Below are 17256 nucleotides of genomic sequence, written 5' to 3' on the forward strand. Positions count from 1 at the left end.
TATATATAAAATGTTTAGAATGTTGAAGAGATTTGGCATAAAACCACGTTTGACCAAGTGGCCTGGTGATTCCTTTTAAAATATGTAATGGGACAATTGATTTCAGACTTACAATGTTAAAATTGAATACTATAAAATAATTTGGCTGAATTTATAAACACTATTAGAATTTTTAAGACAACTTAATATTTATTATGTTAATAAGTTTATTAGATTTACGAGACCATTTAGCTGGGAAAGTATTACTTGTTAGGTTCAGAATTGAAGTACTTATTAAAGAAAATTAAATATAGTGATACTATAAGTGTAATTTAAATGTTTAAAGATAATTTAATTAACTAGGATATAAGTGGGACTGATTCTTCAAAAATTTTCATTTTTTTCAATTTGAATTGCTCAAGCTTTATTCAAAATGCCCTTGAAAGTGAACACATTTATGTATATAAAATAATATAGCTTAAAAACTTCATCTATTATTTAATTTATTGCTTTAATTTCTTTATATTAATCAGGACCATCAAGGAAAAACAAATAGCTTTGTCCAGGCTTAAAGATAGCAAATAATCCATAGTGAGAGTTTTGAAGATTATTTTTTTTCTCATTTTTTTTTGTTTTTTTTGAGCAGGGTGGGGAGACTCCATGCTGAGTGTGGACCCTGACGGTGGGCTCGATCTCAGGATCCTGAGATCATGCCCTGAGCCATAATCAAAAGTCAGATACTTAACCGACTGAGCTGCTCAGGGGCCCCTTGAGGATTATCTTTCCTGGAAGTCAAGCCCGTGGCAGATATCCGTGGTTCTAACAAGTGAGTTTGCTCAACCCTAGCCTTTCTCAATAGCCACTGAAGACCAGATTTCAATTAGGAAATGTCTTATATACAATGCCCTATTTTGAACCCTGAGTCCTTCCTGAGAGGCTGAGAACTTCCCTTTCCCCTTGACTTTGCCCCCTTCTCTCCACATGTCACTACTCGCAGAGCAAATGTGACTCAGAAACCGGTTCCTCAGGGTTGTAATATTAAATGATGCACACTTGGGTCATTACGCTGTAAGCCAATGCCTATGTTTCGTTGGGCTGGGTTCTCTAGAAGGTGTGCTGCTGCCTGTGTTATTGGAAGAGCATTCCACAGGTGTGGGAAGAAAGGACGTGCCACCGGCCTCAGCTTCTAGGGACTTTTCTCTTGGCTGGGAAGGATTTTACGTTCATCAGAAATACTTCCAGAAGATTCAAGAAGCGGTAAGGGTGACGCAAATCTGTGAAGGACCAGCATGGGGATCCTATACTCTGAGGTATGTGACCCTTCTGGAAGTAAGATTCCAAAGGTGTTGAAAATTGTTCTTGCTTTTCAAATGTAATTTCCTGTTCCTGTTAAAATGTGTCCTTTCCTTGTTTAGCTTTCTGTGAGAGTGTTAAGCCAAAACAAAGTGCTGTGTATTAATCTTTTTGATACATTTAATATTTTAAGGCAAATTATTTTGCAATTCTAAAACTCTACCTACATCTAAGTAGGGAGCAATACGATAAATATGTCACAATGTCCAGATGTTTGTGGGGGTAATTTGGATCTTGCAGGAACTTATGAAAATGGAATTAATGGAGTCATGTTTTCTGATGTCAACCTTCCAGAGGAAAAGTGAAAATTGTACCCAACTGGATTTTCTAAACATACAAAAGTAGACTGGCTCCTTTATGGAACCACACGGACAGAGCGACACCTTTCAGCTTGGCATTTGAAAAGAAATTCACTATCAGCAATTATAAATAGAGATCATCCCTATATAGAAGAAGGATAAATGCAGACTATATTTTTGATGCTTTGAGTTTTTTCTTTTCACATCTGATAAATACAAAAAATGTTTCCCTCGTATTGAAAGTAACCTATTAGAATCAAATATATTTGTAATACTGGTTCAAAGAAGTACAAGTAATGTATACACAAGAGTATAAGAGGTGTAATGATGTTATTATTCACAATTTATCCCTTTCCTCTCTAACACAACCAGTTATTCTGCATTTCATTACAAATGCTCAACAGAACCTCCTTGGGTGGTTCTTCTCCTCATATTAAAGGCAGTTTCTCTGCATTTGCAATGATTTCTAATGCCTGTCCTGTGCGTATGCGTGTGTGTGTGTGTGTGTGTGTGTGTCTTTCTATAGTCAGTGTACTCTTTGATTAGTTTAAAATTGCAGGTATGTCTTGCTCAGTGACTCTAGTTTGGCGAAGAGATCCTATATATGAAACTGACAATACATGCAATATTCTAAAATGCTACTACTCTGGGGTTTCTCAAACTTTAGATTGCTGGAGTTAGAGGAACCTAAAAAACAGGAACTTGTTTAATGCAATGTCGAGAGCCCCCAGCCCAGATAGTCCATTTCACTCAGTCTGTGGTAAGGTTGGCAAACTTAGCTTTTAGGGGAGCATCCCAGGTGATTCTCCCATAGGTGATCAGTTTACCCCCCATGGGAGAGAAACACTACTTTAAGCTGAGGGCTTTTCAAATTTTAATGTGAGTACAGATCACCTACGCTCTTGTTCAACTGCAGATTTTTGCTCTGTAGGTCTGGGTGGGCCTGAAGATTATGCACTTCCGTTCCTTGATGCTTATGTTGTTGGTCCACGGACCACACTTTGAGTAGCCAGGTTGCAATCTAGGTCCTGAGAATAATTACGTTAAAAAAAAAAAAGTCTCTGCCTGCGCAGTGCAATTATTTGTTGATTGGGTGTTGATTTGGCAAGTAGTTGAGTTGAGTCAAGGCGAGGTAAGATATGTTGAATTGTTTTTAAGTATTGTTGGGGAAAAGAAAATTTTCCTCTACTCCTCAAAATTTCTTCTGGCTTGTCTAAGAACTACATTGACCTGAGGCAGATTAACAGGAGAAAATCAAATTTAATTTTGTATTACATAGGGGAACCCTATGTATATGAGAGTTCAAAGACAGAAAGGTAGTATGCCATCCTGAGCTAAGACATGGATAGGAGTCCAGGATTCAATGGAGAGGAGGCCAATCCACAGGCAAAGAGAAGAGCAGATGTTTGACAATGAGATGTGCACCCTGCCCTACGAAGGGCCACTCAGATAAAATTTATCTCTGGTAAAAACTCTCATTCTGGGAGAGACCCCTAATTTAACTTCTACTCCATAGTTCAGGGAAGGGAAAAGTTTCTCTTGAGACTGCTGGATCTTGATTGCCTCTAGTCCAAAAGAGTTCACATGCCAAAGTGGCATATTTTTTGGGAGACTTACTCTGAACCCCTTCAGCATCAATGAGAATATCCCCAGAAGTGGAATCAATGTTTCACTTTTCAAATATATGGAGGACAAAGTGACTTGGAATTTACTATGATATTTAAAGACAAATTCAACAACCACACACATGCAAATCCACATGCATACACACACCTCTAAAAAGCCCTAGCATACCTAGAAGCTCAGAGGTCATTATTCAAAGCTCATAATTAATATTGAACCAAAGGTAGCCTAAGGTAGTGTTGAAATAGATGCTTTGGCCAGACCACTCCATATCACAAGTGGAAGTGGATTCTAAGCCCTTCCATCTGATTGTGCACACTTGTCCACTAACTCTAGTGTTAGCTGCGTGAAACACAGGAGCCCCTGGGAAGTCCGCCATTTCCAGAAAGAAGATAGTTGACCACCATTTTGGCAAATAGTTTCTCAGCTTGCAGAATTCCCCCTTGATATCAACTTGTTTTTTTTTTTTTTTTCTTAAGGTAAAAGTAGCCATCACTGAGGATAGTAAAGGCATTGGTAAGACTAGCTTGGGTGGCAGGTTTGTATCAGGAGTAAGTGTTGAATCTTCCTCATTGTCAGCTGTGTCGAGGATGCTGTTTGCGGAATGCCTCTGTTTATTCTGCTGTCTCGTTACTCCCCAGCAGCTGATCCCAGGAGATACTCAGCTGGTATGAGCGTGCTCTCACTGAGCCCTGCTGCAAGGACTGGGGCTTGTGTGCTGGATTTAGACACTTGGCATTTTCAGTTGACAGAGTGATGATGCCCAGGGCAGTGGATTCTAGAGCTGCACCAATTCTGCCCAAGTTCTTGAAGATACTCAGTATCCCCAGATACCACCTTCTTGATATGTAGACTAACACTGTGTTATTACATGCCCAGGACTGGAATAATCTGGCTTGAGCAATGGATGTAAGTGCTGAAGAGAAGTGGGCCCTTTTAGATCAGAAGAAAGCTTAACTGCAACTGTAGTTACGTGTGGGAGTTACTTGTGAATGAAAAAAAAAAAAAAAAGCTTAGTCTTACTCTCTGGTGTCCTGATGCAGAAGGTCTGGGGTGGATCTTCTGTGAGGTTCTCCCATCTCTAATTTTAAAGAAGTTGAGACGCTCTGGAGTAATCCCTCAAATACATAAACATAACCTACTCATCTGTGATGTATATACAAGGCTCTCTTCTGCCCTCTGCCAATGGCTCTGCGTTGCCCAGCTATAAAGAATGGGAACCACTAAATTAAGAACAGGGCAAGAGCCAGCCAGACCTGCCCCATTCCTTGGGCCTAGACTGCCTCACAGTACCTTTTAAAAAAATTTTAATTCCAGTATAGTTAACATACAGTGTTATATTAGCTTCAGGTATACAATATAGTGATTCAACACTTCTCTACATTATTCAGTGCTCATCATGATAAGTGTACTCTTCATCAGGTATCTATTTTTTTAAAAAATGTTTAGTAAAGTTCAACTTCCCACTTTGAGTGTGGGGAGCTCTTCTACATTGGGGATGTAGGCTTGTCATTTTTTCCTTAGAAAAATTCTTTGTTCCCCTACTCCTCTTGGGTTGATTGGCTGGGGCCCTGCAAATCTGACTGATAACTGAAATATTAACAAAAGAAAAAGATACAAAAGTTTATTAGCATGGGCATCTTGCATACGCTTGGGAGCACCCAGTGATGAGCGACTCACAGGGGTGATTAGAACTTGGGCTCTTACAGCATCTCAACAAAATGACCGCACGTTTTCAGAGAAGTGACCAGACACAGGAGAAGCACTTTGAGTTTCTAGGGTGGCAAACTGTGGAAGACAAATATATGGTGGAGCTAATTGAAGACAAAGGCTATGTAGTCAATTTTATTATGTCGATTCCTTTGGTGACTTCTCTGGGCTGACAAGGTGACTTTTGTCCTTCCTGGCAGAGAGGGGAGGGGAAGCCCTTCCATAAATTTATGTCATGCTTTTAGCTAAATAGGAGGAAGGTGGAGAGCTTTCCTTATATCTGCTTCTTCTCAGTTGACTTCAGCTCAAAATAATTATTATGCCAGAGGTATATTTTGGGGTGTATATTCTGCAAATATATATATATATTCATTTTATAACTGGAAATTTGTACCTTTTGACTCCTTTAACCAATTTAGCACATTTCACCTCCCCCACCCTACCCTAGGCAACCACTAATCTATTCTCATGCACTGGATTTTTTGCTTTTGTGGTTTTTATTTTGCTACTGTTGATGTTGTTTAGATTCAACATATGAGATCATACGGTATTCATCTGTCTGTGTCTGACTTATTTCAGTTATCATAATGCCCTCAAGGTCCATCCATGCTGCAAATGACAAGGTTTCATTCTTTTTTATGGCTGAGTAATAGTCCATGGTATGTATATGCCACACCTTTATCCATTCATCCATCAGTGGATATTTAGGATGTTTCTGATATATTTTTAAGAAAGAAGGGAGAATAAGGAAGCATTCCCATGTCGGTTCTAACATCTGCAACAGAGGATGTGCTTAGAGGTCAGTGACAGGACCTAGATTGGAATAATCAACCCCTGCTAGGGGAGCTGGGCTCTTAAACAGGCCTGACTCATTTAAGCCCTTATCAAACATATTTGTTCACACTATTTACAATCACAGCAAACATTTAATTAGGGCTTGTTATATATGTGGTCATGTTCTAAGCACTTCATGTGCATTAACTGATTTAATACTTAGAGCAACCATATAAGAGAATCACTATTATTATCTTAATAATAATAATATTATTATTATTACAAATGAAAATTGAAGCAGAGAGTTTAAGTAACTTGCCTAGAGTAATGCAGCTAAAAGTACTTCCTGGCTAGAGACCGGAGGCTGCAAGAGGAGACTTGTGTTTGTCTACTCAAGGAAATAATGCTTACACCCACTGATGAACACACAGAGTTCTTTGTCTACTTGTTTTCTCAATAGGGACACCATACTCCATGAATGAGTTGGTCTTAACCACTCTACTTACTGCTAGTACTGCAAAGTACTACAAAAATTAGAAAGAAGGAAGATGTGTAAGAACTCAGCTCAAAGAGGTCAAGAATTCATGCTTAAGGGACCTGTAGAATCTTCTGTAGACTCTTGACTCTATCAGCTGGGGTAAAAGGCCCCAAAAGAAATATCTTGAAAATCATATCTAGAATGAGGTATCCCTCAAACCTGGGAAGGTCTAATGATAAGGTGATCTGTGAACAGAGGCACACACACATGCCACGCCACCACCACCACCTCCGTTAACATTCATCTTTTGGGCATGGGTCTTTTTGTCAGCGAGGCAGATGTTACTATAGAAAAAGGCACAAAAGAGGAGAAAGATTGTATTGAAGAATAATGTCCACAGAGAGCAATGGAGGTCAAACAGGGCTTTTGGGCAGAGCTGGTTGAGTCGAGGGGGAGAACCCAGGGAGACAGAGAGATGTGGGCAATGGGAAGCCATTGGACTGAAAGTCAAGAAAATGTAGAATTCAGTACCGACTGCATTGGGAACTCAGTGGGACTTTATATCTATAAAACAAAAGCAGGGTGAGGTCAGGTTTAGCGTCGTGTCATTCCGTGATATGAGAAAAGGAAAGGCAGAGACCATGGAAATAAAGTGCCTCCTTCACAATCTTACCAGCTCTCTCTACTTTGTGTGTTGAACCCTTAGTATTGGCACTGTGTATTAAAAAAAAAAAAAAAAAAAGCACTACTCTAACTGCTTTCTTAATTCTTCCTTATAGAAGTATTTTTACAAACGATACTGTACTAAGTCACATTTCTAAAAGGAAATGATAACTTGAATGCAGGAACAGAAACCAGGGCCAAAAATTTGTTAATATTTCTTCATTCATTCACTCATCCATTTATCGAATCCACAATATTTGTTGATCACACACTGCATTCCAGACACATGCTAGTGCCTGGTAGATGGTGATAAGTAAGTAAAAGTGGACCCTGACCTCTTGGAGCTACCAGTTTAAAAAATGAATATACACAGGGGAGGCTGGGTGGTTCAATCGGTTGAGTGTTTGTCATGATCTTGGGGTCCTGGGATGGAGTCCCCGAGTCCTGCATCGGGCTCCCTGCTCAGCGGGGAGTCTGCTTCTCCCTCTGCCCCTCCCCCTGCTAGTGCTCTCTCTCTCTCTCTCTCTAGCTTGCTCTCTCTCAAATAAATAAAATGAATATACACATGTAAAAATAGGTATAAATAATGAAAAGTGACATTGAGGAAGCATTAAGGGGATGGGTGCACATATGCTCTTTGACCTGAAGGACTCCTCTTAGGTAGTGACACTGGAGCTGAGCTCTGAGGAATAAGCACCAGTCTTGGGAAGCTTGGGGAGAGAGTCCCAGGCAGAGGGACGGATGTGTGGAGAATTGGAAGTATGGACGGCTGAGCCCACTGGAATGATGGACGGAGTGGTGCACGCAGGTGTGGTGGTGACAGCACCCCGTGCAGGTCCAGGCAACAAGGTTCACTGTCTGTACAGAGTTTAGAGACTTATAAATCTGGCTAAAGGTTGTTCTGCTTCTTAGTATCACCCATGCTCCAGTAATTCTAGCTTGGTCCTCCTCACCCTTGGGTAGCCGTTGTTTGACAGAAGGTCCGGGTGCCCAGGAGGCTGTGCGGGTGATGTTCCTGCTTCCTCCGGGCTCTGCACTTACCTGCTTGGTGGTCTGAGGTGGTAGGGAGATATTTGGGCTTCTGATCTGCTCCATCCTGGCAGCTGGAGCCCACCCTTTCTCCTCCTCATGGGGAAAAGCTTTCTTGCTCTCTCCTGGTCGTCATCACTGACCTCAGAGCTTCTAGGGTCTGAAGTCCAGCACTGGGCTCCTCTGGCCTCCCAGCAGTGAAGACAACATAGTCTCAAGCAGACCTTGTAGGAGAAAGAACACAAAACAGATAATTGTGTGCCCTGCCTCCATGTATCCTCATTGCTACTATTCCTCACAATCCAGCCACTTCTGGGACCTTCCTTCATGTTCCATAAAGGCTAAATGGGTCTAAGGCAACCTTTGAAAAAAAAAAAAAACCTGTGCCTTTTTATTGACCTGGAGGAAAGAATTTACTAAGAAATTTCCAAATCCACTCTGACAAAATGAGTCATCAGAAAGAATGGCCTGAGATTAATTGTACAAATAAAATGAAACCTTTGATATTGTTCCCTAGGATTGCTTAATCTGAAGGAGAAGAACATATCTTCTTTTGTTTTCTGAGAAGACTTTTCATGAATGCACCAGAATTACCTGAATCATTTTGCTTCAAAAAGCACAAATCCTTCTCAGAAGTCGTTAGGAAACATTTTATAGGGATGGAGCTTCATCATCGGATAGTTAATGAGCAACCTACGAAGCCCTCTGAAGCTCAGGTGGAGTTCCACATGATCTTTCTGTAGACTGGGAAGAAGTTCCATTACTCTTTAGGGGAAACCACATTGAAAGTGGGGTTCAGGGAACATCTGGCTCTTAGAGACATCTGTAATGGTGCAAGCAGCTCAGATATTTCTTTTTTTTTTTTTTTTTTAAAGATTTTATTTATTTATTTGACAGAGAGATAGACAGAAGAGCACAAGCAGAGGGAGTGGCAGAGGGAGAGGGAGAAGCAGGCTCTGCACTGAGCAGGGAACCCGATGCGGGACTCGATCCCAGGACCCTGAGATCATGACCTGAGCCGAAGGCAGACGCCTAACCATCTGAGCCACCCAGGCGCCCTCAGATATTTCTTTTTTTTAATATTTTATTTATTTATTTGAGAGAGAGCGAGAGAGCACAGGCAAGGGGAGGGGCAGAGGGAGAGGGAGAAGCAGACTCCCTGCTGGGCAGGGTGCCCCATAGGGACTCAATCCCAGGACCCTGAGATCATGACCCGAGCCGAAGGCAGACGCTTAACCAGCTGTGCCCCAAACATGATCATGTTAAGTAATATCTACTGAATATTTTAGTTGATATCCACATGCTGAACGTGTCATGCATTACTGAGAGACACTTCTTAAATTTTAGGCTCTGGGAAAGTGAGACACACAGTGGGACAGGGGTGGGGTTCTAGCACCAAGTTTGGGGGTATTTTTAAAGCCAGGCACACAGGAAGCCTAAAAGGCACAAAAAGTTGTCCCTGATGTTCCAAGTTTCCAGAGTTTCTGATGCTCCTCACCTTTTATTACTGTAAGGGTTGCAGTGTTTCATTTTGGCTTTACTTTTATTATGGGGCCTCCTTCCTTTTACCTTTGCAGTGATTCCCAACCCTCTCTGTGCCTCAGACACAGCCAGGGAACATTTAAATAACACTAACGCTCGCACCTTACTCGCTATACCCTCCTCCCAAGGTTCTAATTCGGTGGCTAGTAGTGGGATCTGAGCCTGTACTATAAAAGAGATGCTTAGTTAGACTTGAGAACCACTGAGCTGAAACACTGAGCTGGTTCTCACATTAAGGCAACAATCTGGTTAGGGAGACCAGACTTAATGCACAGGAAAAAGGCCAGCGAGCAGCATGAGGAACTGTGTGGTCCTTGTTGTGGGTAGGATGGATCAAGGAGGTTTCATGGACGTGAGCCATGAACTGGGCTTTGAGGGAACCATACAGCTCCCACGCAGGTGCAAAGACAGAAGACAGAAATGAACGCAGCATGCTCCTGAATTCGCTGGAGTGTTGTGAGCACAGATGAGAGGAACAGATGAAATTGGAGAGAAAGGTTGGTTTATCAGTGTGCTCTGTTCACCCTGTGCCTTAGTCTTTCAGGCTGCACAGAGCACAACTCTAGGGGGCGCCCTCCACAAGTTAGTCGATGTGGACTCGCGCACGCACACTTTTGGTAAATATTCCTTCTCTTCAATCTCCTCCCCGCCACCTTCCCCTGTGTCCCCACTGAATTCTCATGGTGGTCTCTACTTCCATCTACTTCTTTCTTGTTCACCGTTGTTGTTTTATTTATTTACGTTTTTACATTTTTAAAAAAGATTTTATTTATCTATTTGAGAAAGAGAGAGTGTGAGAGAGAAAGCACGAGCCGGGGGAGTTGTAGGCAGAGGGAGAGGGTGAAGCACGTTCCCTACTGAGCAGGAAGCCCCATGTGGGACTCGATGCTTCACCGACTGAGCCACCTAGGCGCCCCTCCAGTGTTGTTTTATGACCGTGGCTTGAAGTCTTTGCTTGTGTCCCTTTCTCCATTTTCCCACTTCTGCCCACTGTCCTCTAAGACCCACTTCTACCTTCCTTGATTCCTGAGCACAATGTCCCCTTTCTTTCTGTTCCCCGGGGTCATCCACAATGACCTCAACATCACAAGCCTTTCCTCTCCTTTCTGGACCTCTCTCTGCCTCTGCTCCAAATCAGCCACCCAACGTGATGGTCCATGAACTCTCATCGGGACCACATTCAGTCAGCAACATTTAGGATTTGGCACCTCTGCCTCCTCTCTAACTCCATAACTGGTCCCATTTCCCATGAGATCACATGCGCTGACTCTGCTTCTAGTCCTCCTTTGTGTTGCTGTCTGCTTGTCTCTCTCCATTTCCACATCCGTCCAGCTCCACCTGTTGTCCGTGAGCTGTCCATTCGGTCTGAATCCCAAGATGAGCTGCTCCTCCCAATCCCCTGTGGTCAGACCTGTTTCCTAACCTTTGTTCTTTGCCCCCCTCACCTTCTCCACCCTTCCTTGATTGAGGAAAACCGTGAGCCTTTCTTGTCGTCTCAGCCCACCGAAGCTTCCTCCTGGGTTTCTACAACCGGAGGCTTCAAGCAATGTCCTATTTGTGTTCATGTCCTGCAGCACTTTTCATGATCGCTGCCCCGAATTGTCCCCACCATGTTCCAGAGCCTCTTCCTTCCTTGTCTCAATCCTGTCTCCTTAGTTATTAACCAGTTTGTCGATTTAAATGTAATGGTGGCTTCTTGAGTTCATCTGTATATGCCTGTCTCTATTGATGATAGATCCATATTGGCATAAAGCCTGAAGATCAAACCACAGACTTTCGGGCAAACATTTTAGCCAGTGTGAAGTTCTTTGTATCCCAACCACCTGCTTTTCTTCTTTTGCTTTGCTCAGAGCCGGGATTGTCATCTGGTTTGGGACGGTCAATGTTTCCACTGTTATTCTGTATCTCACCAGCTCTTCATTCTCTTTCACGATCACCCCTGCCCATCTTCCCTGGCTCCTCGTGTTTTTTAATAATGGTAAGAGAAGCTGACCTTAATTGAGGGTTTATTCTTATGGGTCTGATCTGAGCTCAGTGCTTTTTCTGTGCAGTCGCAATTCTGTGACCTGATAAAGAAGATGTGATTTTTTTTAATTAAAAAAAATTTTTTTTTGAGAGAGAGAGAGCATGAGGAGGGTTGTGCAGAGGGAGAGAGAGAATCTGAAGCAGGCTCTACACCCAGCTTGGAGCCCGACTTGGGGCTCGATCTCACGACCCTGAGGTCATGACCTGAGCCGAAATCAAGAGTCAGATGCTCAACCAACTGAATCACCCAGGCGCCCCAAGAAGTTGTGATTATTAAATGTAGAAGGGAACTAAGCACAGAGAGGTTAAGTAAGTTGTCCTAATAACACGACTCTTATGTGGTGGGGTCGAGATTGGAGCCCAGAGGGTTTGCTTCCTGAGCGTGGGTTTACGACCCCTTGACACCAGCACTTTGCCTGCCGCTGTGCAGGACTTGGGCTGGACGCTGCTGCCTCCCTCTGTGCACCGCTCGCTCCCGCTTGGCTTTCACAGCCCAACCTGCCACAATTCCTCTCCGGTCACGTCGCCTGATTCCTATAGACCCTGTGCTCAGGGCCCTGTGGTCTGCCTTCTGCCCATTGCTTTATGAGCATTGATGGTCCTTCATGGTCAGATCCAGAACCTCCCCTTACGCTCCACTCCCTAAGTCCATCTTCCTTCTCGAAATTCTTCCTTCTTTGCACCTGGGCCGTATCTTTTTCCGGTTTCTCCTGCAACCTCCCCGACCACTACTTCTTTACCTCTTGCCAGATATCGCTACAGCTAGGTCAGCTTGGAGAAGAATCTGAACACAGAAGCAGGAAGCGGCCCAGGGCAGAAGAGGACTGACCCGTGTCCTGAGCGTGTAGACTGTAGCTTGACTGGGGTGTAGGTGGAACCAGACATGACCTCAAATGCAAAGACCTAGGGCGCCTGGGTGGCTCAGTCATTAAGCGTCTGCCTTCGGCTCGGGTCATGATCCCAGGGTCCTGGGATCGAGCCCCACGTCGGGCTCCCTGCTCTGCGGGAAGCCTGCTTCTCCCTCTCCCACTCCCCCTGCTTGTGTTCCTGCTCTTGCTATGTCTCTCTCTGTCAAATAAATAAATAAAATCTTTAAAAAAAAAAAAATGCAAAGACCTATAGCCAAAAGACATTGTGAAGGCTGTTTTGCAAACTGCCTGCAGTAATGAGAACCAGGGTGTGTGCGTGCTAGAGTCATTCCCCTGGGTTTCATTCCTGGCCCTGCCACTTATGAGCTGACTATAGGTTAGAAAGACAACCTCCCTCAGGTTCAGTGATACAAAATGGGTGTAATAATACTATTTAGCTTAGAGGGTTGTGTGAAGGTTAAATGAACTAACCGAGGCACTCAATAAAAGTTACCTCATATTATAATTTATTCATACACCTACTCACCAAATAAACACTGAATGCCTACTATGTGTCAGGCGTATGTGAGATGCTGGGGATACAACGTACGAGTACAGACACAATACCCACCCTCATGTAGCTTTCAGTCTAGCAGGGGAGATAGCTGTTAGTAATACTCGTGCCTTTATTTACTTAAAGATTTTATGTAATTACTTTAGAGAGAGCGCGAGAGAGCACATGCACAAGTGGGGGAAAGGGCAGAGGGAGAGGGAGAGAATCCCAAGCAGACTCCATGTTCAGCATGATGTCCGACGCGGGGCCTGATCCCACAACCCTGAGATCATGACCTGAGCCAAAACCAAGAGTTGGAAGTTTAACTGAGCCACTCAGGCGCCCCAATGCCTTTGTTTACTTAGATCAAGGGTACAGATAAGGCAGTGGTAAGAGTTGAAGTTGGAAAAACAGGATTCGTGAGATCTGAAGAATCCTGTGTCAGCTCAAAGAGAGCATCCTAACTCAATTGGTCACCAAGTGACCAAAGTTTTCAGTAGGGAAGTGACACGAAGCTGCTGCTTTTGATGGGTGGCCTTGGGGCTGGAAGGGCAAGATAGAGAGAAGCAAGACCAGTCATCTGCTAGTTCTGCAACAGTCCTGGTGAGAATGACAAAGATCTGAACTGGTACTTTGACCATGAGGATGGACAGAAGAGTACTAAGGGATAGAATCATCATGACAATTTCCCAGGTTCTCCACTGGTTTCCTCTTCACTGAGAGTTCCCCCAAGTCCCAGAAGCTTCAGAGGTCAGCAGAATTCATAATAACTCCTCCCTCAACCCCAGTGGACAGCCTCTTCCTCTTTCTGGGCCCCAGCTTTCTGTTGGCTTTCCTTCTGCCTTTGTCAGTGCTTTTGTGACCCTGAGCTGCCTCCTGGTGGACACTGGGAGTTCTCAACAGCATAGAACCTTTTCTGGGGTTCACTCAACTCCTGGGACCCACCACTTGTGTGTCTAATTGAACCAGGGGGACACTACTTTGCACACACAGGAACTCTGTGCCTGAGTATAGGAAGATTAGGAAAGATTAGATAAATCGGGTTAATATGTTAAGTACGATCACTCGAGTGGGACTAAGAAAGCACTCAGAGGCACCCGGTGTCTCTTGAAGGCAAACTGTCTACTTTCCCCCTTCCTCCTTTCAGCGGACTCTCTGAAAAGATTTTTGAGGAGCCCAAGCAGAGGGGGCTTATTTGGTGTCCTCTGGGAATGTGGGCCCAGCGTCACCAGTGTTGTCAAAGCTCTTAACTTTTTTTAAAGCTTTTAACTTTTTAAGAGAAGCTGGAAAGCCCGACGACGACATGAAATATTCCAGTATTTTTCATGTTGTAATTTAAAATGTTTAGACAAGCAAAATTAACTCTATAGCTACCCATTTTCAATTCACAATTGTGTAATTATGTAGCTCTGTGTGGTGGACTATCAGTTCCCAAATGCTAGACCTACAAATGACTAGCAGTAATTAGTGGCAAATTTTCCCTGATTTACAGTGAAATTAAAAAAGAAAGACAGTGAAATAGGTTTTTCCATACAGCTAAATCTATCTAATATAAAGGATGGCTTTTTTCCCTCCTGTGATTGTATCCTTATATATTTTGTTAAAATAGTTCTGTTTTGCACGTACATTTATGTTAAAGTATCTTTTATTTTACAAAATGTTGATTTTGCTTCTCATGTATTCAGTTGGCAAAATTAAGAGTTGGTGACTTAACATTGCCTGTTGTATTTAGCTCCGTTTTATTTGTTATTTAAATTTAAAAGACAGGGCATCCCTACTAAGATAAGGGCGACTTGATGAAAGTTTTTGAGCGGTATTTGTGCTTAAAAAGGACTACTCCTCTGGGGCACCTGGGTGGCTCAGTTGGTCAAGTGTCCGACTCTTGATTTTGGCTCAGGTCGTGATCTCAGGGTCGTGGGATTGAGCCCCGCGCTGAGCTCTGTGCTCAGCATGGAGTCTGCTTGAGATTCTCTCCCTCTCCCTCCCCCTTTGCCTCTCTTCCTGCTCACACTCTTTCTCTAAAATAAATAAAATCTTAAAAAAAAAAAAAAAAGAAAGGACTACGTCTTGACCTTATAGTTGATGTGGAAGATGCATTGGTTGGAGAGACACTTGAGGTCCAGGGTGGGACAGTCATAGGGTGTGACAACATAGAACAATTTTTAACTTTATTCCTTTGTTTTGTGACTGAGGACACGGAGACATATGAAGGGAAGAGATTTGTTCCAGGTCACCAGGGAAATAGTAGCAGAACCACGACGACAAGCCAGTTTGCTGGTAGCAGATACACGTCCTTTGAACTGCTCGGGTCACTTCTGTGTCGGCCAGACAGAAAACCCGGGGACGCGGCTGAGCCCAACTGGTGACAAGGTCTAGTCAAGGGATGACTTCAGGGTAGTAGAAAAGTGATCTGTGTAATTGTGCATTTCTAGTGCATTTCGGACCCCTGTATCGTGCTCATTTCCTTTTGGAGTACAGAAGCTCACCTCTTATCTGCTACTGAGCTGACTTTCCGTTAGGATTTTCTTTCATGAGTTGGGCCTTGGGCTTAAAAGCACCTTTCAAAAGCTCACTGGATGTGGTATCTGGCAATGTTAGAACATGAATTGATTAGCAAACGTACCACCCCAGCTTTGTCACTCAGGTCTGCCTCAGCTGGTGCTTATTAACCGGAATCTGTGCTTCTTTAACTTTGTATTCCTATTGGTGAGCTTGTGTGTGTGTGTGTGTGTGTGCGTGCACGCACTATATTCCCAACTGGTAAATATATTTCACGGGGTGAAGAGTAATGCATTTTATCCGCCTCCCTGTCCCCCGGCAACTGCGGCTGGCGCCCAGGAGAGGTCTGACTTTGTTACCAAATTAAAGAATGACCGAATAAGCACGAACAATAATTTTCCATAAATTGAGCCCCATCTCTGTGCCCGGTATTATTCTAAGTGCCTTTTTTTTTTTTAAGTCTCTAATTAAAATCAGTCTGAGAATATTCAGTATCTCCCTACCACATGCCAGGGCTGTGTTAGTACTGGGGATATGACTCGAATCGATTCCAGTGATGAGTGGAATGATGCAGCCTCTGTCCGCAGGGCTCTGGCAACCTGAACTTGGACGCCTCCCCTCACTTGTGCAACCTCTCCCCATGCCTGCGACACGTGATTATAAACCATTAAGAAAAGAATGAGAGTTATCTAGTTGCGGCCAAGCAGTGCCAACATCAGGAAAGGCTTGATAAAGTAAAAATTCAGCGATGGCACGAAGGACAGACGGGTCAGCAGGCATCCAGCTGGGCAGAGAGGGGAAAAAGGATTTGTGCGGAGGGAGCAGTGAGGGCAGGGGCTCAGATGGAAGGACCAGAACATGAGGTATTGAAAACAGAAGAGAGGTCCAGAAGGAGGGGCAGAGTGGGCACAGAGGTTGGCTTCGGTCTTACTGGTAAGCTCCCATTATGCTTTGCAAAAGCTCCTTTGAACACTTTTGAAATAAAAAGCGTCGAATCCAGTTAATTAAGTCATTTGTTATTTATATGTTATTTGTCTAAAATAGGTCTTTTCCACTGCACCGGGTTCCTTGAGTACAGGGGGCCATACATCATTGTGTCATCACCTAGGGTGACCCTAAATCCCTCCCATATGCCTATTTTGTCTTCAGTGAAATCCTGCCTTTCTATCCACCCGAACGCCAGAGAGTTTCCTCCCTGACCTGAGTCTGCAATATTGTTTCCATGTTTTCCCTCATTCGGTGGACACATCTGTATGCCAGGCAATCTAGGAAATCCCAAGAGCTTCCTCATGGATTTAAGCTTGGATTTAAGCCTAGGCATGATGGAGACCAAAGATCTCACCTACAAAGCAATCTATTGCAATCTGGAAACACTTGAGCTTTAAGTGACAGGGTGAGGATTTTTCTCTTATGGGGGTTCCATTATACCTGTATTGCAAAATCTGCTTTTGTGTTTCCCGTCTCAGCCTGTCTGCCAGGCAGCCTACCAGAATGACTTGGGTCAAGTGTGGCGGTGGGGTGAAAGAAGACAGAGCCTATATCAACGTTCGAGATGGCTTGAATGGAGACACTCCCCTGATCTGTGCTTGTAGGCGAGGACACCTGAGAATCGTTTCCTTCCTTTTAAAAAGAAATGCTGATGTGAACCTCAAAAACCGGGTGAGGCCATGACACATGAGTGGGGAGGGTCATTGACCATGGTTACCCTTTCTCTTCACAGCAATGAAGTAGTGAATGCCGTCCTCTTGTTGCTCGTAGCTCCTGATACCAACTTTTTTTTTTTTTTTTGCCTTACTTTAGAGGGACAGACACATACTATTCTATTAGGCTAAAAAGCCAAATAAATCACAGTTCAGTCAGCAGGCATATTTTGTGGTAAAT

General features: G+C 43.5%; 1 protein-coding gene across 1 annotated transcript in view; it reads left to right on the forward strand.

The window, feature by feature from the left end:
* Positions 1–970: 970 nt before the first annotated feature.
* ANKRD22 (ankyrin repeat domain 22) overlaps positions 971–17256 on the forward strand; it is a 25657-nt gene continuing 9371 nt past the window's right edge. The window contains exons 1-2 of the mRNA XM_036079341.2: positions 971–1289; positions 16842–17034. Of these exons, the coding sequence (XP_035935234.2) occupies positions 16867–17034 (168 nt within the window). The 5' untranslated portion in view covers positions 971–1289; positions 16842–16866. The remainder of the gene's footprint in view (positions 1290–16841; positions 17035–17256) is intronic.

This window comes from Halichoerus grypus, chromosome 7 (genome assembly GCF_964656455.1).
Source record: "Halichoerus grypus chromosome 7, mHalGry1.hap1.1, whole genome shotgun sequence".
NCBI classification, from domain to species: domain Eukaryota; kingdom Metazoa; phylum Chordata; class Mammalia; order Carnivora; family Phocidae; genus Halichoerus; species Halichoerus grypus.